This window comes from Hylobates moloch, unplaced genomic scaffold (genome assembly GCF_009828535.3).
Source record: "Hylobates moloch isolate HMO894 unplaced genomic scaffold, HMol_V3 SCAFFOLD_13, whole genome shotgun sequence".
In the NCBI taxonomy this organism is placed as follows: domain Eukaryota; kingdom Metazoa; phylum Chordata; class Mammalia; order Primates; family Hylobatidae; genus Hylobates; species Hylobates moloch.
The window spans coordinates 20,746,219-20,768,411 of NW_026652288.1; the positions used below are offsets into that span (position 1 = coordinate 20,746,219).

The 22,193-nt window shown below is 35.6% G+C and overlaps 1 protein-coding gene across 2 annotated transcripts; it reads left to right on the plus strand.

The window, feature by feature from the left end:
* The first annotated feature begins 1,014 nt into the window (after positions 1-1,014).
* TDRD15 (tudor domain containing 15) lies at positions 1,015-21,620 on the plus strand. 2 transcript variants are annotated; one of them, XM_032173334.1, is made up of 4 exons: positions 1,015-1,093; positions 4,901-5,011; positions 12,073-12,158; positions 14,707-21,620. In XM_032173334.1, the coding sequence occupies exon 4, from the start codon at positions 14,710-14,712 to the stop codon at positions 20,512-20,514; it is 5,805 nt and encodes a 1,934-aa protein (XP_032029225.1). In that variant the 5' UTR covers positions 1,015-1,093; positions 4,901-5,011; positions 12,073-12,158; positions 14,707-14,709; the 3' UTR covers positions 20,515-21,620. The 2 variants fall into 2 exon arrangements, with proteins under 2 accessions (XP_032029225.1, XP_058282839.1); XM_058426856.1 differs by having other exon boundaries at positions 1,021-1,134.
* The last annotated feature ends 573 nt before the right edge of the window (positions 21,621-22,193 follow it).

The window sequence follows — 22,193 nt, forward strand, 5'->3', positions numbered from 1 at the left end:
GAGAAAAAGATATAAATAATTAACATACACAATAAAGGAGGAAATAGTCGAAAGAAACAGAAAACTTGACACCATCTGTGAGCATGAAACAACTGATGTGGAAGGCAAGATTTTGCCCCACCTAAAATACCTACCCAGATGACTTAATATAGTTAAGTTTCTAATTTTTCAAAGGACAGTTACTTTCTGTCCTTGTTATATAATGTCATATAAATTGCTGCAGAACACAAAAAAATAGAGTTGTATGGCTCATTTTATGAGACTAGTAATTTTTCAAATAAAGTGTTTCTTTTAAAATAATTACAAATTTACAGAACACTTGCAAGAGTAGAAAGAACATGTCCCCTCCCCATTTGAAAGTAAACTGCTGGCATTATGCCCAATAACCCCCGCTACTTTGTCTATTTCCTATAAACAAGGACTTTTCCCTACATAACCCTAACATACCCACTGGGATCAGGAAATTAACACTGTATACATTAATACCACCTAATTCACGGACCAAATTCAAAATTCTCCAAAATAGAGAAATAGAATTAAATTCAATAACTTAAATAAATATCTGATTAACTGGTACTCAATAAATAGACATTCCTTTCACTAATTCACTGGGGACTCCTGAGTTTCTATCCTGGTAGTTGCAAGATAGATCTGTCTGCATGAACTACAACCCTTGCACAGCCAGGAAGTGGGGTGATACCACCCCAGTGGTCACACCCATATGACAAGCTACATCCTCTCTACCACATTAGCCCATCCAGAGTCTCTCCATGGCCTGTCCCTGAGAGACAAGGCTGTGAGGCTGCCCACCTGGAGCCTAATGCCAGCTTCAAGAACTCCCAGTGGGCACCACCCTTACCAGGCCGCACACAGCCGCCGCCCTCAGGAAGGCAGGGATAGCGTCAGGCGGGACGCTTTGCGCAGCTGCAGGCCTCACCCGCGGCATTTGGCCTTCAAGCCCGCACATGCTCCCTGGGGCCGCTGCGGGATTACGAGGGGGTGGGAACAAGGCCCGAGTCTCCCGCCATCTTGGGCCCTAGCGGTATTTTTCCAGCTCCGGGAAGAGCGGCCTGACCCGCAGCAGAGATTCTTGGTAAACCCCAGCTCGGCTTATGTATGGTTAGCCTGCTCCAGGTACAACTGGTTTCCATGGTACTTCCCCACTTTTCTCTTCTGACCCACAGGGGCTTTGGCCTCCCAGGGGCGGGCTGCGATCTGAAGTCTGTCGTGGGATCTTCAGCTGCTTCTGTTCTCCCTACCTCTAATGGCGGCGGCGGCTCAGACTCAGCCCTCCCACCCGGGAGCAGCAGCCCTTCCTCGAAAAATGCAGTTATCAGAGATGGGAGCACCCAGCATATGGGGTCAATGATGGCTGATCCTAATGCCAAGCTGTGTGTGAGTGTGAGAGAGACCCTAATGCCAGGGTGTATATGACACAGTGATCCTAATGCCAGGGTGTGTGAGTGTGAGAGAAACCCTAATGTCAGACTGTGTGTGTGTGAGTGATCCTAATGCCAGGGTGTGTGTGTGACAGAGTGATCCTAATGTGTATGTGACAGATGATCCTAATCCAGGTGTGTGTGTGTGTGTGACAAATGATCCTAATCCAGGCTGTGTTGTGTGTGTGTGACAGAGTGATCCTAATGCCAGGGTGTGTGTGTGTGTGTGTGACAGAGTGATCCTAATGCCAGGGTGTGTGAGTGTGAGAGAAACCCTAATGTCAGACTGTGTGTATGTGACAGAGTGATCCTAATGCCAGGGTGTGTGTGTGTATGTGAGAAACCCTAATGTCAGGGTGTGTGAATGTGAGAGACATCCTGTCAGGGTGTGTGTGAGAGAGACCCTAATGCCAGGGTGTGTGAGCGTGACTGAGAGATCCTAATATTAGGGGGTGTGAGTGTGAGAGAAATCCTAATGCCAGGGTGTGTGTGTGTGAGGGAGAAACACTAATGTCAGGGTGTGTGTGAGACCCTAATGCCAGGGTGTGTGTGAGTGTGAGACCCTAATGCCAGGGTGTGTGTGACTGTGAGAGAAATCTTAATGTCAGGGTGTGTGTGTGAGAGAGACCGTAATGTCAGGGTGTGTGAGTGTGAGACCCTAATGCCAGGGTGTGTGTGACTGTGAGATCCTAATGCCAGGGTGTCTGAGTGTGAGAGAAATCCTAATGTTAGGGTGTGTGTGTGTGAGAAAGAGACCCTAATGTCAGAGTGTGTGAGTGTAAGAGAGACCCTAATGTCAGGGTGTGTGTGTGAGAGAGAAATCGTAATGTCAGGGTGTGTGTGAATGTGAGAGAAATCTTAATTTTAGGATGTGTGTGTGAGGGAGAGATCCCAATGCCAGGTTGTGTGTGAGAGAAATCCTAATGCTAGGGTGTGTGTGTGAGAGAGAGCCATCCTAATGCCAGGGTATGTGTGAGAAAGACATTGTAATGCCATGGTGTGTGTTTGAATTAGATTCCAAGCCAGCGTGTATGTGAGTGTGCCAGATCTAATGCTAGGAAGAGATCCTAATGCCAGGGGGTGTGTGTGTGTGTGTGTGTGTGTGTGAGAGAGAGAGAGAGAGAGAGAGTGAGTTAGTGTAGACCAGAAGACATAAAGAGAGTTAAGGTGTGGAGGTGCTTTTCTGAAGAAATTTATTTTTGATGAGTCACTTAATTGTTGTACCACTTTGGTATACATTCAATTTTTCTAACCTTTTGAAGCTCTTTACAGCATGTCAGCTAAAGCAGAGGGTAAAGTGAATTACCTTTTACCCTCTGGAATTCTTTTTCCAGTTCCATCTCCTAATTTATTTGTTTGATACGTACTGTCACACTTTCCTCTATTTGTATATGAACACATATTCATGTATACACGTAATGTATCATTTTAGTGTCTTTTTGTATTACTCTGACCTCCTCCCAAATTGAACAGGATTCTTAAGACCTATTCATCAGAGCCAATAGAAATTTTTTATTAGCAATTAGCAATATTAAAATAAGTCCTCTATGAATTATTCTGTTCCTATTAATGAACATTCAGGTTGTGCATGTGTGTGTGTGTATGTCTTATAGCTTTAGTGAAGTATATCTGAGATATAACAAACTACACATATTTGAAGTGTACAATTTGACATTTGACACATGTATACTCTATGAAACCACTATAAACGACATCATAAGCATATCTATCACCTTCAAAGGTTTCCTTTGGTCCTACTTCAACCTGCGCTCCCCTTACCCAAGTCAATCACTGATCTTTCTGTTACTATAGATTAAATGGCATTTTCTAGGATTTTATACAAATGGACTCATAAAATGTGTATTCTGCAATTTTGAGAATCATCCATGTTTTTATGAGTATCAGTGTTTCATTCTTTTTTTTTTTTTCTTTGAGACGGAGTTTCCCTCTTGTTGCCCAGGATGGAGTGCAATGGTGGGACCTCTTCTCACCGCAATCTCCGCCTCCTGGGTTCAAGCGATTCTCCTTCCTCAGCTTCCTGAGTAGCTGGCATTACAGGCATGCGTCACCACGTCCGGCTAATTTTGTATTTTTAGTAGAGACAGGGTTTCTCTGTGTTGGTCAGGCTGATCTTGAACTCCGGACCTCAGGTGATCCGCCTGCCTTGGACTCCCAAAGTGCTGGGGTTACAGCATTCCTTTTTATTGTTGGATGGTTTCCATTTTATGCATTACGACTATTGTATCGTTCCATTGTTTATTGTGTTGACAAACATTTGGGTTGTTTTGTTTTTGGCTCTTACAAGTAAACTTGCTGTGAACGGTCTCCTACAAGTTTTTGCATGGACATATACTTTCATTTATCTTGAGTAAATACTCGGAAGTGGATTGGCCAGGTCATGTGGAAGGTATATGTATATATTTAACTTTTAAAGAAGCTTCCAAACTGTTCTCCAAATGTTTGTATCGTTTTACAGTTCTTTCTGAAGTCTGTGACCTTTTCAGTTACTCTATACCCTCACCAATGTTTGGTACTGTTGCCCTTTAATTTCAGCCATTCTAGTGGATGTGAAGTATTATCTTAGTGCGATTTAATTTGCATTTTCTTAGTGACAATGATATTAAGCATGTTTTTCAAATGCTAATTTTCCATCAATAAATCTTCTTTGGTAAAGTGGCTGCTAAATCTTTTACCTATTTTTAAATTGGATTTTTTTTTTTTACTATTGAGTTGTAAAAGTTCTTTATATATTTTAGAGACAGGTTCTAGGCTATATGTTTTGTAAGTATTTTCTCACTTTCTGTGGCTTGCCTTTAGGTTTTTTATTGTGTCTGTGGAAGAGCAAAATATTTTAATTTTGATAAACTCTGATGTATTGATTTTGTCCCCCTTTAGTAGTTTGAATTTTTTGTGTCTTATTTAAGACATCTTTGCCAAGTCAGGGTACCTATGATTTTCTATTTTTTTTCTGAGAAGTTTTTTTTTTTTTTTTTTTTTTTTTTAGACGGAGTCTCGCTCTGTGGCCCAGGCTGGAGTGCAGTGGCGCAATCTCGGCTCACCGCAAGCTCCGCCTCCCGGGTTCACGCCATTCTCCTGCCTCAGCCTCTCCGAGTAGCTGGGACTGACTACAGGCGCCCGCCACCAAGCCCGTCTAATTTTTTTGTATTTTTAGTAGAGGCGGGGTTTCACCGTGGTCTCGATCTCCTGACCTCGTGATCCGCCCGCCTCGGCCTCCCAAAGTGCTGGGAGTACAAGCGTGAGCCACCGCGCCCGGCCCTCTGAGAAGTTTTATACATTTAGTTCTTATATGTGGGTTTATATTCCGTTTAGCATAAATTTTTGCATATGGTCAGTTTTTTTCCCTCTTTTAAGCGTATGGCTATCCAGCTGTTACAGCATCATTTGTTGAATTGCTGGCACCTTGGTTGAAAATCATTTTATCTCTTATTGACTTTATCTAGGTCTTATTTCTGCATTCTGATCTGTTCCATTGAATTATATTTCCACACCAGTACTACACCAGTACCACAGTGTCTTGAGTGCTGTAACTTTATAATTAGTCTTAAATTCAGGTAAGCGTAAGTTCTCAAACTTTAATCTTTTTCAGTTTATTTATTTATAACCTATTTAGACCATTCTGTTCCTTTGCATTTCCATAAAAGGTTTAGAATTGCGTTTGAATTTCTACCGAAATGCATCCCAGGATTTTGATTGGGATTATGTCAGTTCTGTAGGTGACTCTGGGGAGAATTGATACCTTAAAATTAATTTACATCTTTAATTTCTCTTAGCAGTGTTTTATAGTTTTAATTTTATAAGTGTTTCAATAAACATCTTTAAGCATGTATTCTTATATTCATAAGGATAGATTACCAAGAGTAATCTTGGTATCAAAAGATATGAGGATTTTAAGATTAATGGTACTATAAGTTTACATGACAAAAATATTATAAGAATTTATTCTCTTACCTGGAACCTATGAACTTTGATTCTCCACATCTTCATTTGTTCTGGATATAATCATTCATTTATGTTTTTCCTAGTACAGTACATGGAAGAGGAATTTTCATTTTTCTTTTCCCCATACTAGTAATATGGAACATACTTTTATGTTAAGGATGCTTTTTATCTATATTCCATGTTACAGTTTTTTTAAAAATCTGTCATTTGTCTATTCATATGATATTCTTTTTTTTTTTTTTTTGAGATGGAGTCTCGCTGTGTCTCCCAGGCCGGAGTGCAGTGGCGCGATCTTGTCTCACTGCAAACTCCGCCTCCCGGGTTCACGCCATTCTCCTGCCTCAGCCTCCCGAGTAGCTGGTACTACAGCCACCCGCCACCACGCCCGGCTAATTTTTTGTATTTTTAGTAGAGACGGGGTTTCACCATGTTAGCCAGGATGGTCTCGATCTCCTGACCTCGCGATCCACCTGCCTCGGCCTCCCAAATTGCTGGGGTTGCAGGCATGAGCCACCGCGCCTGGCCTATATTCTTTTTTATATAGGAATTTTAGCATATATGTACCTAACTGTGTTCTTCATTCCTTTTATGGTTTTGGGGTTTCTATCTTTCTTGATTGCCCATCTTATCCTAAAATATTTCAAATGTTTTTCTAAATTTTCTTCTAACTTTATGACATTTTGAAAAGAATTTTGTTTCAGTTTTTTTTTCTTCACTGTCAGAGAAGAAATGTATGGCCATTTATAGAGAAATTCAAAGTGGAAAAATCAGAGAGAAGGAAAAATCAGTGTCAATATAATCCATGGGAAAACAAGTGTTTTCTTAAAAAAAAGTTATTATTATTTATTTATTTTTTTGAGAGAGTCTTGCTCTCTCTACCAGGCTGGAGTGCAGCGGCAGGATCTCAGCTTACTGCAATCTCTGTTCCCCAGGGTCAAGCCATCCTCCCACCTTAGCCTCCTAAGTAGCTGGGATCAGAGGTGCACGTTACCATGCCCCTCTAATTTTTGTATTTATTGCATTGTGTTACTCCTTCAACAGTTGATGAAATTTGTGTAGTTTTCACTTTTAGTTGTTAGGAATAATGCTACTAAGAATGGTCCTGTCCAAATTTTTGTGTGGATGTGTGTTTTCAGTTTTCTTTGGTCTATATCTAGTAATGGAATTGCTGTTTTAACTTTCTGAGGAATCACCGAACTTTTTGAAAATGGCTGTACTGTTTTACAGGTGCACATTGCAGGAGGGTTCTAATTTCTCTGCATTCTTGCTAACGCTTGTAATTGTTCGGTTTTTAAAATACAGTCATCCTAGTGTGTCTGGAGTGGCATTTCATTGTAGTTTGCATTTTCCTAGTGACTAATGATGCTGACTATCTTTTTATATGCTTATTGGCCTTTTGTGTATCTTTTCTGAATAAATATGTAGTCGAATCCATTGCCTGTGTTTAGATTGCATTGTCTTCCCATTGTTAAGTTTGGGATCTTTACATATATTATGCATCAAGCCACTTATCAGATAGGTGATTTGCAGATATTTTCTGCCATTTTCAGGGTTGACTTCTCACTTTTCTGATGGGTCCTTTGGAGCACAAGTTTTTTTCTAAACTTTGATGGTCCAATTGATCTGTTTTTTTATCTTTTGTTACTTGTGCTTTTGGAACCATATTTAAGAAGCCATTGCCTAATACATCTTGATATGTTTTCTGTTCCTTATAGCAATACCTGAAACTGGGTAATATATAAAGAAAAGGAATTTATTTCTTACAGTTATGGAGACTGAGAAGTCCAGGGTCAAGGGGCCACCTCTGGTGAGAGCCTTCTTGCTAGTGGGGACTCTGCAGGTCCTGAGGTGGTACAGGGCATCACATGGACAGGGGGTGAGCATGCTAGTTCAAGTCCTTCTTCCTCTTCTTATAAAACCACCAATGCTACTCCCTGATAACCCAATAACCCATGAATGGATTAATTCATTCGTAAGGACAGTACCCTCCTGACCTATTCACCTCTGTTAAATGTCCCACATCTCAGTGAGTAAGTTGCAATGTGAGTTTTGGAGGTCACAAACATTTAAACCATAGTAGTCATGAAGATTTATTTCAAAATTTTTAAGGAATTGACAGCTTTAGTTCTTACCTGTAGGTTTTTTATCAATTTTCAGTTGCTTTTTGTGCAGATGCTCCTCAACTTGCAATGAGATTACATCTTGATAAACTCATTGTAAATTGAAAATACTGTAAGCTGAAGATGCATTTAATGCTGGCAACGAAAGAGTTGGTCCCTGACTTACCATGATTCAACTTAGGATTTTCAATTTCACAGTAGTGCGGAAGCAATACACATTCAGTAGAAACTGTATCTCCTTTTTAAGTTGTGAGGAGCTCTTAGATTTCTATGGGGTTATGTCCCCAAAAATTCCCTGTAAAGCTGAAAAATCTGAGGTCGAACCATCGTAAGTCTGAGAACATCTTGTGTATATTGTGTGAGGTCGAGGTCTGACTTCATTCTTTTGCATGTGGGTATCCATTTTTTTTCAGGACCATTTATTGAAAATATTATTTCCCCATGAATAAACTTGGCATCTTGTCAATGTTTACCTTTTTCAGTGTGTTAATGTTGACACTGATGGTGCAAAAGCAATGGTGGGAAAAACTGCTGGCACCTCGCTGTGAATCAAGGCAATGGCACCAAACTATTGGTAGTCATTGTATTATTTACTACCAAACACTTGGAATAAAAAAGGTGGCAGTTTCACTTTAAAATGTCCTTGATCTAGCAGTAAAAATGAATGATATTAAAGCATGATCCTTGAAAATATGTCTTGTTAATATTCCATGTGATGAAATGGGAGGTACTCATCAAAGCACTCCTGTTGATACTGAACTATGCAGATCGACTCTAGGAAAAGCATTTGATGTAACTATTTGAGGTGCAAACCAATGTAGCAAACTGAGTCAGATTTGGGTACTTTGCAAATTGAAGCAAGCTCCTCACTTTAAGGAAAACAACTGACAGTATTTGTCAATGATAAAATCCAAGTTTTAAAGCAAAAATTAGAAAAGTCAGGAAAGTGATGTCTGCCATTTTGAGTTTGATGGTATCCTCAAATTTGATGACTTTTCTGATGAGATTGCTGGTGATACCAATCAATTTTGTTTGGGGATGTTAGGTAATGTAATATGTCGACATATGGAAGATCTGTACATCTAACCAATATTTTCAAATTAATCCATGTGATATAAAATCATGCATATTTAAAAATTTCAAAGTACAAGATAGGTAGGCCAGTGGATTTTAAGATAATACAAAAAGTTCCCTTATGATTTTATATTCCACATTGTAAACTAACTTCGAAAAAACCACTACTCATTGAGTTGTTGTGCATATCAAATAAGAATGTCTTCAGTTATATGAAAAAGCTTTTAACATTCTCCTCCCTTCTCCAACTCGTATCTGTGTATAGCTAGATTTTCTTCACATCCTTCACCCAGAATAGCCTATTGCAACACATTGAATGTAGAAGCAGATATGAGAATCCAGCTTAATTTCTATTAAGCAGACATTGAAGAAATCTGTAAAAATTGTAAAACCATGTCACTTTTCACTAATCTTTTGATTTTAAGAAATATAATCATCTCTCATGAAAAGATCTGTGTTTTTAGTGGGTTTAGTATTTTTAAATGAATTAAATATATTTTAAATTTCTATTTTTATTTCTAAAATGATAAACGTTGGTAGATATAAGTCACATAAATGAAAACTCTTTGAGATCTTCAATGATTTATAGGACTATAAATGTGTCCTGAGAACAAAGGTTTGAGAACCTCTAGTTTAATAGAACTTTTTTTTTGCTTTTGGTAGAGAGAGTAGGGAGAGGCTAGGGACTATTAAGTTTGTGGGAGGTTACAGTTTTAATTAGAGTAGTCAGGGAATGCTTCACCTAGAAGGGGATCTTCTGACCAAAACTTGGAGGAAGTGAGGAAGCAAGCTGTGCTCTGACAGCAGTTAAGCCCAAAGCCCAGAGGCGAAGAGATTCACAGAATGTCAAGGGAGGAATTGCAGCTTCAGTGTAATAAGTGATGGGAGTGTAATACGAAATAAGGCAAGAGAAAACATGGGAGGTTTTGGTGGTGCTGGTGGTGATGGTTTGCTCTTTTGGACTTCATAAAGCCATTTTTGATGGCTTTAGTTTTCACTCAGTGAAACTAGAAGCCACTGATTTTTTTTCTCTCTTAACATATTGTATCTTATATTTTAAAAAGATCACTCTGGTTACAATGCTAAGAATATTCACAGGTTGGGATAGGGTGGAGTTAAGGCTAAAAGACTAGTGAGGAAGGTAGTATTACAGATGACAGAGGAAGATAGTTTAGACCAGGATTGTGGCAGCAGAATTGCAAGTGTCAGATTTTTATATGCTCTGGAGATGAACCCAGTAGAATTTCCTGGTGGATTGTGAGTGGAATGATAGTGGAGTCATAGATGATGAAGATATTTGGCTTGAGAAAATCCTTTATGCAGTAAATTAAATTGATTTTAATGTTGTTTATAGCTTCATTTTTTGCCTATAATTAACGAAATTAATATATTAAAAAAATTTTATGACCTCCAGGTTTTGTCTCCTAAAAGATGTCTCCCTTAGTAAGATTAGAAAAATATTCTTGTATTTTCTTCTAATTCTTTTAGATAGTTTTAATAAATTAGTTCTTTTATCTACCTGGTATTTATTTTTGCTCTCACTAAAGCAGACTTTGTCAAATTCAGAACTGTTGACATATTGGGCTGAATAATTCTTTGTTTGTGTAAGAGTGTGCTCCGCTGTGCATTATAGGATATTCAGCGGCATCCCTGGCTTCTACCCACTAGATATTGGTAGCACTCACTTCCTACCTCAGTTAAGACAACTAAATGTATTTCCAGATGCCCCCAAATGTTCCCTTGGGGAAAAAATTGCTCCTGGTTGTGAACTTCAGTAAAGAATGTTAAAAAAAATGAAACCCTGATTCTGAAATATGCATACTCAAATAGTATATCCAGTTTTATTTTCATCACATCAGTGTCATTAACAAGGTGAATCTAGAAACTATTCTGAATATATGGAAAAGATGGGAGGAGGAAAACCAAAGCACAGATCCTTCAACTTGCAGTCTTTTGGAACATAGTAACCTTGCCAGAATACTGGCCAAAGTTTGAGCAGAACGACCTTAAATTTTGAAAAAGGAAGAATTATTAAGCACATTCTGTCCCAGAATGGTGCTTTGCTTGTTTGTTTTTGTGGGTTTTTTTTCTTTTGTATTTGCATCTTTCATTTTTATTATGGCTCTTGTGCATGATTATGTACTTTAATTGAAACAACAGTGTAAAGCAGTGGAAATGAAATAATGTACATAGTGAACTGGACTGATAATCAGAAAACCTAATCAGAAACCTAAATCTCTTTTTAGATTTCAACTTTGATCAATTTCAGTTTCAGTTGATCTTCAGTTCTGTGGTCCGAAAAATGAAGAATCTTGTTGTGAAGATCAGTTAAACTAGTGTACTAAAAACCTTTAAAAAATTTAAAGGATTATAAGGAGTTATTAATACAAGGAACTATTATTTTACCTGCTTTAAGATTTTTGACAAAATTTATATTTAAAACTTAAAATTATATCATAGTTCTAGACCTGTATGTTGAAATACTAGTCACTAACCACATACAGCTATTGAGCATTTGAAATAATGGTTAGTCCAAATTGAGATGTACGCTAAGTGTAAAATGTACACCATAGTTTGAATATTTAGTATTAAAAAGAAATCAAATATCATAATAATTTTATGTTGATTACATGTTGAAATGATAATAGTTTGGATATATTGAGTTAAAATAGATTATGAAAAGTAATTTCATTTGTCTCTTTAATTACTTTTAAATGGTATTACTGGATTGCTTTATATATATGGCTCAATTGTGTTTCTAGTGGACTTTACTGGTCTGGACTTGTTTGATGTTAATTTATAGAAGATGAACTCCAATGAGTGTCATTATCTATAATATATATTCTATAGAATCAGGCATTTTAGTATAGAAAGGGTTTTCTCTATCAATTTTAATAGTATTTGTAGATTATATTTTCCTCTAACCTCAGGGGAACTGTGTTGATGTATATTTTTTATTTAGATTTAATTCAGGTGTTTGGGAACTTTGGATTTAAATTTGATTTTTTAAAATATAATTTTTATATAAAACATTCAAATATTATATAGTAAATTTAAAAGCAGAAAAGAGCACTAGTTAGTGCCATTAGATTAACTCATTGATTATTCAAGTTGTGGCTCTCCCATGTTTTTGTTTGACTGTATCTGTGTTGGATCATGTATGATTTTGGAAGCAGGTAGACTGTTTCATATTTGTGAGCCTGATTTTCCTGATACTGTGCTATCAAACATCATAATAAGTCAAATTATATGATGAGGCTGCTATTGGCTTGTGTTTAATAGAATAACTTTATTAGTCTCATTTACTGACTTCACAATTAAATTTTATAAACATATGAAATTGTTAGAACACTAATGAATCCATTTTATAGGTATTTTGATTTTTGCAAAAATTATCTTTTGCATTTTACATTTTAAGATTTCTGCTGCAGAAAAATGGTTTGAAAAATCCTAATTTAATTAAACTTTTCATTTTACAGATTTAGAGTCTGATTCTAAGGAAAAATAGTTTCCCAAATTTCACACAATTAATTGAGTACTGATATCTGAATCCTGTGTATACAGTGTAAGTACTTTCTGTGATATAGTAATCTTCTAAGGATTATCATATTTGAGTAGGGGTTGGATCTAGAACATCTTGATTTAAATTATGTCTTTAAAATAATACATTTGTTCATTGTGTAAAATAATTAGTTTTAAATTTTATATGTAAATAATTATATATATAAATAATAGTTTGGTTCTAAATTTTATATATAATATAAAAATATATTATGTATTAAATATAAATATTATATATTTATATATTTATATATAAGGTATAATAAGATATATATACATATTTTTATATATAAATATATATAATAAAAAAGATGTATATATATACACCTGAATTTTCTTTGAATTATTTTCATTTGGTCTTTAGATGCAAAAGGGTAGGAGCTTTGTCCATGACACTGGGAACTTTCTTCATGACCCTATTGAGTAAGCATTGTAGAGGCAGGTGAAAGAGTTTGACTGACATCCACAGGATAGGTTATGCTGTCTACCTGATGAAGAATTTTTTTTCATTGTGGGGCCCTCTGGTGAGCATCACGTGGGACCTAAAATTTTCCTATGTGCCAATTTATAGAGGCTCATTCACATACCTTTTCTTCAGACGTTTTTGTAATAAGTCTTCAAGTCTTGTTCCTTCAGCATTCCTAATCATCCTGCAGAAACTATTAGCCATTGCGTATTAATATGCATAGGTTATTAACTCAAGCAATTTCTTCTTTAGGCAAAGTAGATGTAATGGTAGGTCTTTCTACTGTGAAGATTTTCTTTCATTTCTTAGTCTGCCACCCTACTCCCATCCCCGCCCCCCCCACCCGGGTTGGGGTGTAATGCCTCAGCAATCTATATCTGGATGTTACTGGCATTAAGTGAGAGCCATGTATAAACCAGATGTTTACCAACTCTGATGTGAAATTCCCCAGGAGGCCATCTGTATTGTTTGAGGGAGAGATAGTGACGTGGAGGAGTAGGTTTTTTATAGTTTGAGTAACCTATTTAAAAACTTCCTTGTGCCTTTGGGCTTGGTTGTCTTATATGTACTGTATATACCACCTCTGTTTAATGAAGGAGATCTTCTGAGTACATCTACTTTTTATAGATGAAAAAGGGTGGCATGGTTCCTGAAAGATATATGTAAATTTTTTCTTTCCCATATGCCCATGTGAATGGTCACAGGGCCCTTTAGGTGAATGCCAGGAAGACAGTTTTGGTATAATCCAGTATAGGATTCTTTGAGAGTACCTGGTTGTCTCTTCATGTAAGGAATTAATGGGGCTATAAACTGAGTAAAGTGTGGGAATTAGGTGAAGGCCTGTGACTAAATAATGAAAACATTTAGACTTTGGTGAGACTTTATATTCTGTCCCTGCATACTCCTCTTTCATCTTTTTATCTTTTTCCTCTGAGCTTTGGGGTATTCTGTCAAAATTTTCTTCTAATTTATCTTTATTTTAGGTTTTATTTTCCCATTATACTTTAAAATCTATTATGTGTGTATAGTTCATCCTAATATCAGTTGTTATATTTTCACCTTTTGACCTTTTTGAGAACAGGACTTTGCTATTCTTTCAGTACATCTATTTCTACGGAGTAGCATTTCCTTGGTTTCTTTTAAGAGGTTCCCTCATTTTTGGGGAGAAGGCATCCAATGTTTTTCTCTTACTCGTCCTCATAGAAATAAATTAATGCCTGTCAACTGTTAACTCAGAGTCAAGGAAGAGTTGAGCTGTATCCTGTCACAGTAGATGATGGTTCTTGCCTGAAATTGGGGATTATTTATATTTCTTGAATATTTGTCTTACTTTTAGAATCCTAAAAATCCACAGATTAGCTGTGGTAGAAAATTTTGCCTTGATGCTATAGATTCCTTCCCTTTTCCACTTATTGTAGCCAGTCATGCCAGTGATAAGGTCTGGATATACCTAACCTACTTCAGTGTCTTTCTATGCTTAGCTTCCCTTTGTGGTGTCCAGGTCTCAGCTGATTTCCCTCAATCAAAGATGAATCCCGGGGTTGCATAATGATGCTGATAGAGTCCAAATATTGCGAATTCAGCACAGAGTGGGGATGGCAAACAGTGTGCCCCTTTTTGGTTCACCATCTGCCCTTTCTTCTAGCACTCACCTCTTTGCGTTATAGGTTGTTGGAAAGAGTCTGCATGAAGTAAAGTGGTTGTCTCACAGGAGGAGAAGGAGGTCCCCAATGAGGCTAGTTTGGATCCTTTCATTACACCACATTTGTCCAATATCCAGCTGGAATTTGTAAAGTTTCTGGAAAATAAAGGTTGCTCCTCTCTGTTTTCCAGTGATGGTATTCTTCCTATTTAAAAAAATGTTTTTGTAATTATTTCAACGAAAAATTTTGAAAGTATAGAAAGCAGTGAATGTTAGATTTTATTTCACCAGCATCTTATTCAATGTGTATAATTTTTATCAACATGTTTAAATTTGATAAAATACAGGCATATAATTATTTTTAGTTGTATATTTATATGCCAAACATAAGGCTAATTGCAGTTAACTTTGATAGCTAATGAGTAATTATTATTTGCTTTTTAGAAAATGGATTCTGCATCTCTCTTACCAACATTTTTAGATGTGGATCTGACAATATCACATATTAAATGTCTTCCCAAAGATATTCTGGTGAAATTTCAAGGCATAAATAATAATGCATGTGAGTTTGACTACCACATATTGCAGAGAGAAATACAACACACTCCAAAAGTGAAAAATAATGTGGAAATTGATGAAATTTGTTTGGTGGAAGAAAGAGTATCTGGAGAATGGCTGAGAGGAAGAGTCGTGGAAAAGAAAAATGAACTCTATACAGTGCTCCTCATAGATCGTGGAGAAGAACTAAGAGTTGCTGGTCCACAGATTGCTTCAGCCTGTGGCAATTTATTTGAGCTACCGCCACGGGTAGTGTTTGGTATTTTTGCGAATATACTACCAGTTGGTGAAAAATGGTCCCCTAAAGCTTTGAATTATTTCAAGTCATTAGTAGGAATACAAGTGAAAGGTTATGTGCAAGCTATTTTACCTCTGCAAATGTTTCTTTTTGACGTGCCAAAAATTATATCTCAGGCTCTCAAGTTACAATTAGGAAGACTTGTTGATGGAGATTCATTTCGTCTTATTGTGGAAATGTTAGAAGAATTCCCTCAACAAATGCCAGATTTATTGCAACATAAAAGGCCTGAATTGTCATTAGGTAATAAAGATACTTCACTTGATATTCAAAATGTTCTGGATAAGTTGCAGCCATCTTTGTCAGTAGGAAGTACTGAAAGTCTAAAGGTATCATCTGCATTGAGCCCAAGTAAATTTTATTGTCAGTTAATTAAATGGACTCCAGAGCTAGAAAACTTGACAGCACATATGACTTTGCATTATGATACCATCTGTCAAGAAACTAGTCCCACGTGTGATAATTTTGGACTACTTTGTGTTGCCAGAAGGCGAAATGGACAGTGGCATAGAGGAATTATTCAGCAGCTCTTGCCCCCAAATCAAGTAAAAATTTGGTTTATGGATTATGGCAGTAGTGAGGCTATACCCTCAATTTATGTAAAGAAACTTAAACAGGATTTTATTTTAGTGCCATTATTTTCATTTCCATGTTCTCTGACATGTTTGCACAGTCCAGATAGAGATGCAAGAACATTTCAACTGAGTATATTTAAACAGGCCTTATTAGGACAAGTGGTATATGCACACATTGATTGGTTCAATAAGGATGAGCATTTGTATTACGTGACATTACAAACTCAAGAGTTTACAGTTAATTCTAAGTGTCTACTGAAGACTGTAGGCACACAAGTACTTTGTCCGATGTCTGATTCAAAAATCTCCAATATCTTGAGTGAGACAAGTGTGTCTGATGTAAACAGCTTTGCAGTTGAGAGTTCTATGGGAAATATTGAATGGTCAATAGACTCTCTAAATAAAAAAGGCATTTTAAAAGTAGGTTTTCCCATTAAAACAACAGAAATGGAGATAGAGGCTGCCTACATAGCTTTTATAGCATATGTATTAAACCCATCAAATTTCTGGATACGCACTAATGACCATCAGAATGAATTTCAAAAAATAATGAAAAACATAAACAAATTTTATGATTTGTGTGAAAATGATGAAATGATTCTAAGAAAACCTGAACCTGGATTATTTTGTTGTGCTAGATATAGCAAGGACAGACGTTTTTACAGAGCTGTCGTCACTGAAATTAATGGTTATAAGATTAATGTTTATTTTTTGGATTATGGTAATACTGATTCCATACCATTTTTTGATGTAAAAATTTTGCTTCCAGAATTTTGTGAGTTGCCTGCCTTAGCGATGTGCTGTTCACTTGCACATATATTTCCTGTTGAAGATTTATGGACTAAGGCTGCAATTGATTATTTTAAAAAATTAGTTTTGAACAAAGCAATTTTGCTTCAGGTTATAGCAAAAAAAGATGACAAGTACACTGTAAATATTCAAAGTGTTGAAGACTCAGAAAATATTGATGTTATCTCTCTTATGTTACAAGCTGGATATGCAGAATATTTTCAAGTAGAACTAGAATGTTTTCCAAAATCTGTAAGTGAACATTCAATGTTAAATTCAAAATCTAAAAACAAAGTTAATATTAAAAAAGTCGTATCTGCCCTTCTTGAAGGACCTAAATCTAAAAAGTACCATTCAAATAACCTGGTGGAAAATAACTTGTCTTTGCCAAAGTCCCTAGATATTAATATATCAGAATTAAAAAATCCTTTCACCTTGTCTGTGGGACCTGAGTCATCCTTGCCTTATAAAGAATATATTTTTAGACCAGGAACAGTTCTTGAAGTTAAATGTTCCTGTTATTATGGCCCAGGTGACTTTTCATGCCAGCTCCAATGTAAGTTAGAAGACCTAAAATTACTAATGGAGCAAATTCAGAATTACTATAGTATTCATTCTGATCCTTATGAGATTGGGCAGACTGCTTGTGTTGCTAAGTATTCTGGGAAGTGGTATAGAGCTGCTGTTTTGACTCAAGTATCCACAGAAGTTGACATAGTGTTTGTTGATTATGGTTACCAAAAAAGGGTTTTGATTAAAGATCTTTGTGCAATTAACCCACGTTTTCTCTTGTTAGAAGGCCAAGCCTTCAGATGTTGTCTTAACCATTTTATTGAGCCTGTTAGTTGTAAATTATTCAGTTGGACAAGAAAAGCATTCAGAGACTTGCGGAATTTTATCTCTTCATCTAGAGGGTTATTGACTTGTATCATCTATGCCTTAGTTATTATACATCCAAACCATGTATATAACTTAGTAGATTTACAGTCCTCATTTACTAGTGCAAAAGAATTTCTTATGAATCGTGGCTCTGCTCGGTATATCACATTATCAGAGACATTCCCATCTTTATTTAGTCTTTACAGTTACTGTTATTCTTCCTTTAATATAAAAATTGGAAGTGAAGAAGAAGTATATATATCTCACATATATAGTCCCAAAAAGTTTTATTGCCAGCTTGGCAGAAATAATAAAGATCTAGAGATGATAGAAACAAAAATCACAGAGAGTATTAACCTCAAAAATTGTCCAAAATATGATTCTAATAAAATGAGAGTGTGCATATCTAAGTATGTAGAGGATGGTCTCTCATATAGAGCTTTAGCAGTACCAACAGATTCATCATCTGAGTTTCAAGTCTATTTTGTAGACTTTGGAAATAAGCAATTAGTAGGAGAAAATATGTTGAGGGCCATTTCAGCTCAGTTTCCAGAGTTGTTTTTTACACCTATGCAAGCTATTAAGTGTTTTTTGTCAGATCTTAGGGATGTGGATATTCCAGCAGAAATCAGTAGTTGGTTTAAAGACAATTTCTTGGGAAAATCATTAAAGGCGATAATATTGTCCCAGGATTCAGATGGACAGCTTGGTATAGAATTGTATGATGGATCTCAATATATAAATGAGAAAATTAAAGTGTTGCTTCATGCTTATGGAAAAAGACATTGTGACCAAGCATGCTGCATGGAAAAGAGTAATAAAATAAACGAGAATAAGAGATTTACTACTTCTTTGAAAGGCAAAACAGGAAACAACTATCACCATAATGTGATAAATAAAACTAGTCCAGGAACATATTCTGAAAGAAAAATAGATCAATTGACGCATCCCAAAAATATACATGCCAGGTTTTTGAAGCCATCAGTTTGTTATAAAATGGAACCTGTGTCAAAAAACAAAATGAAGAATTCTTTGAATGATGGGCTTAAAGGTATAAAAATTGTCCCTGGAGCTGCACGTATTCTTGAGAACAGGGGTGTGGGCCAAAAATCAGTAAAGGTTGTATCACAGTCTTTTATCAGAGCATTAAATCAAACAACCTCACAAAACCCATATGACCTTATTAGGCCACAGATCAAAGACCTTCCTCAACCGCAAATTTATTTGAATGCCAAAGTTAAAGGGTATGTATCTAATATCAGTAATCCAGCAAGTTTCCATATTCAGCTTGCTGAAAATGAAAGTGTAATTATCAGACTTGCTGATGCTCTAAATGCAACAGCAAGGAGATTGAGAAAGAGAAAATCAGTTAAACTTCTAGTGGGAGATCTTGTAGTTGCAGAATATTCTGGTGACAATGCCATTTACAGGGCAGTTATTAAGAAAATTTTGCCAGGAAATTCTTTTGAAGTAGAATTTATTGACTATGGTAACTCTGCAATAGTAAACATATCTAAAATTTATGAACTTCAGAGGGAATTTTTAACTGTTCCTCAGCTAGGAATCCATGCTTTTCTTAGTGGAGTAAAATGGAATGGGCCTGATGAAATATGGGATGACAAAACTGTGGATTATTTTACTTTGAAAATATATAACAAAACAGTTTATTGTGAATTTTTGAAAAAGCATGATCAGAAATGGGAAGTAAATATGATTTGTGATGAAAGATGTGTCATTAATGAACTACTGAAATGGAAAGCATGTTCAAAACTGCAGAAGTCAGCATTGCAAATGCCTCAGGTTCTCTCTCAAAAGGTGAGCCCAGGTGATAATGAAATGAAGAAAGGAAAATCATATGAGTCTGAAGCTTCTGTGAATTCGAACCAACAGCTGTTTAAAATTCCTTTGGAAGAATTCAAACCTGGACAACTTGAAAAAGCTGAAATGCTTAATGTTTCAAAAAGTGGAAGATTTTATGTGAAGTTATCCAAAAATAAAAAAATTTTATCAGATTTAATAGTATTAATTACTAAAGAAGAAAAAAAATCCCCTTTTTTATCAATGGAAAGTATTGAAAAAGGTGTAGAATGCTTGGCAAAATCTAAAAATACCTTGAAATGGCATCGATCAAAAGTAGAAGAAAAGTATGTTGATGATAAAGTACTTGTTTTTTTAGTAGATTGTGGTATCTATGAAATAGTGCCTGTATGTAATACCAAGCTGCTTAGTAATCAAATAAGAAATATTCCTAGACAAGCTGTACCTTGTAAATGGATTTGGTTTGAAAATTCTAAGAACATGTCATTTGAGTGCTTATTTGCTGATTTGGAAATAAATATTCTTTTCCTGAAATATTTAGATGCTGTTTGGGAAGTAGAAATTTTGGTCGATGACCTGTTACTTTTGGAATACTTAAATTTGAATACAGTTCTTGTTGAAGAAAACAAACTTAGACCTGCAGAAATTGTTTATAACATTGAATCTAAGACTCCTGTATCATCATGTGCAATAAAATCATTTACTTGGGTTCAATTCCAAAATGATAGGCAGTATTCTGGTATTGCAACTGCTGTTTCTGATCCATCAGACTTCAGTATTCAGTTAGAAGATTTCTTTGACATAATGAAATATCTTTTTATGTTGCTTTCTGACCTACCGGAGACCTTACAAACATTGCCTCAGGAGTTCATAATTCCCGGTTCTAGTTGTTTGTTCAAAGATAAATCGGAAGATCTGTGGAATAGAGTAGAAATTTCTGAAGTCTCACCTCAGTCTTTATGTCTTGTGTTGATTGACTATGGATTTTCTTTTTATATACATTATTCAGAAATTATAAATCTTAAAGTTGTTCCTGAGGAAATTTTGAATTTGCCAAGGCTGAGTTATCCATGTATTTTATACGGTATCTTACCTGCTAAAGGAAAACATTGGAGTGAAGAAGCCAAAAGCTTTTTTCGAGATTTCCTAAGTAAACCAGACTTAGTTTTTCAGTTTAGGGAATATCATTCTGAAACAAGACTGAAAGTAGATGTCATTCATGAGAAAAACAATTTGGCAGATATATTAGTTGCATCTGGCCTCGCAACTTATTCTGAAGATTCAGCTCATCTTGATGCAATTACTGCTACTGAATCTACTAAAAATCCAATATAAATTACAGAGTAAGCCTATTTTCCCATTGTTAGATCGAAATTGTCACAAAAAACAAAATATAAATTTTACATACACTGAGAAACAAAAGTATAAACAGAAATCTACAAAGAGGAAAGATGTAAGAACCTCTTAAGGAAAATTCGTATTAGTAAAAGATCACATTCTAGAAATTTAACAGTGAGAAAGAAAGTTGGTAGTGGAAAACATTTCCAGAATACCATTTTGTTTGATACACGTACAACAACTTCATTTTGGGAACTGCCTGATGGTTTGAAGAACAGCAGTTATATTGAAGACATTTTTGAAAAACTACCAACTGAAGAAATACAGGAAAATAAGACATGAACTTGAGAACAGCAGTAAAAACGTTGCATGATAATGAAAAAAAAAAAAAAAAAAACAGAAGAACACTTAAAAGGTAAATAGACATTTTTATAAAGTAGATTTTTTCTGTAGATTCTTTTTATTTGATTCTTTAAAAGTCTTTCATGTACTAACATCCAAATTGAAAATACGTTGCAGGAAAACTTACTAGAAAATCTGGATAAACGGATGAACTGGAAGTGGCCACTATGATTATAAAATGTTGGTTCACTATCTTTACATTTTTTGAATGGTGAAGTTTTTAGAATGTAGTGAAAGATTTTAACCACACATGCATGCACACACGCATGACATTTCACAAATAATTTCAAGGGTTTCATAAAACTCCTAAATGTCTGTAGATCTCATGTTAACAAATTTTGCTATTATTAGTGAGCTTCCTACGCTCATTTTGAAGAATCATTTTTCTGTTACATATAGTTTTATATCATATGAAATGTCTTTAGGTCTTTTGAGTGTGCCTCTAGCATATTTTTCAACCAGATAAATTTATAAATAAACTGACTCTAGCATATTTTCTCTTAAATCTTTTAGATGTCAGACTGATTCTAAAATATTGTTAAAATTTTAATATTTTATGCACTACAGTATTGTCTGATTTTGTTTATCCACATTACATTTATTTTCTGTATGGATTAGTTACTGAGGATTTTGTAGGCTGTAAAGAATGTTCCCCGCCAAATGTTTGTGTTGACTTTATAAATAAATTGTATATTATTCCACATTCTGTGTTATAACTAATGTCATAACAGGCTATACTCTTTCAGTAAGTGGAAATGTCTTGTTTTTATTGATGTAATGTTAGAAGGTATTTTATTTGATTTTTACCTAGATGTTTTATAGTGAATTGATAAATGCTTTACAATTGGCCCCCTTTTCTATCTAATTTTTAAGTCTTTCCTGATAGCAGTAGTGGTTACGGTAGCAATAGAAACAGCTACCATATTTTGAGTGCTTATTCTGCTTCAGGCACTGTCCCAAGAGTCTTATATGTATTCTCATTTAATGCTTATTACAACTCTACAAAGTATGTTGATGTAAAGGTTTAGGAACCTAATACCTAGGATTCCACTTCGAGTTTTAAACCACTTTCAAATAAACCTCTTCAGGAGGAGAAAGATAATTGTTAAGCAAAATGTCACACTTAAAATAAATAAAACCAAAAACAATATTGAAGACTGACATATTCATGGAAAAATTGGCTTACCAATAATGAAATAAGGAATTATTTAGACTTACACAGACGATTATAGGCACAGACAAGAGAATCTTCTTGGGAGGGTACCCATGTAAAA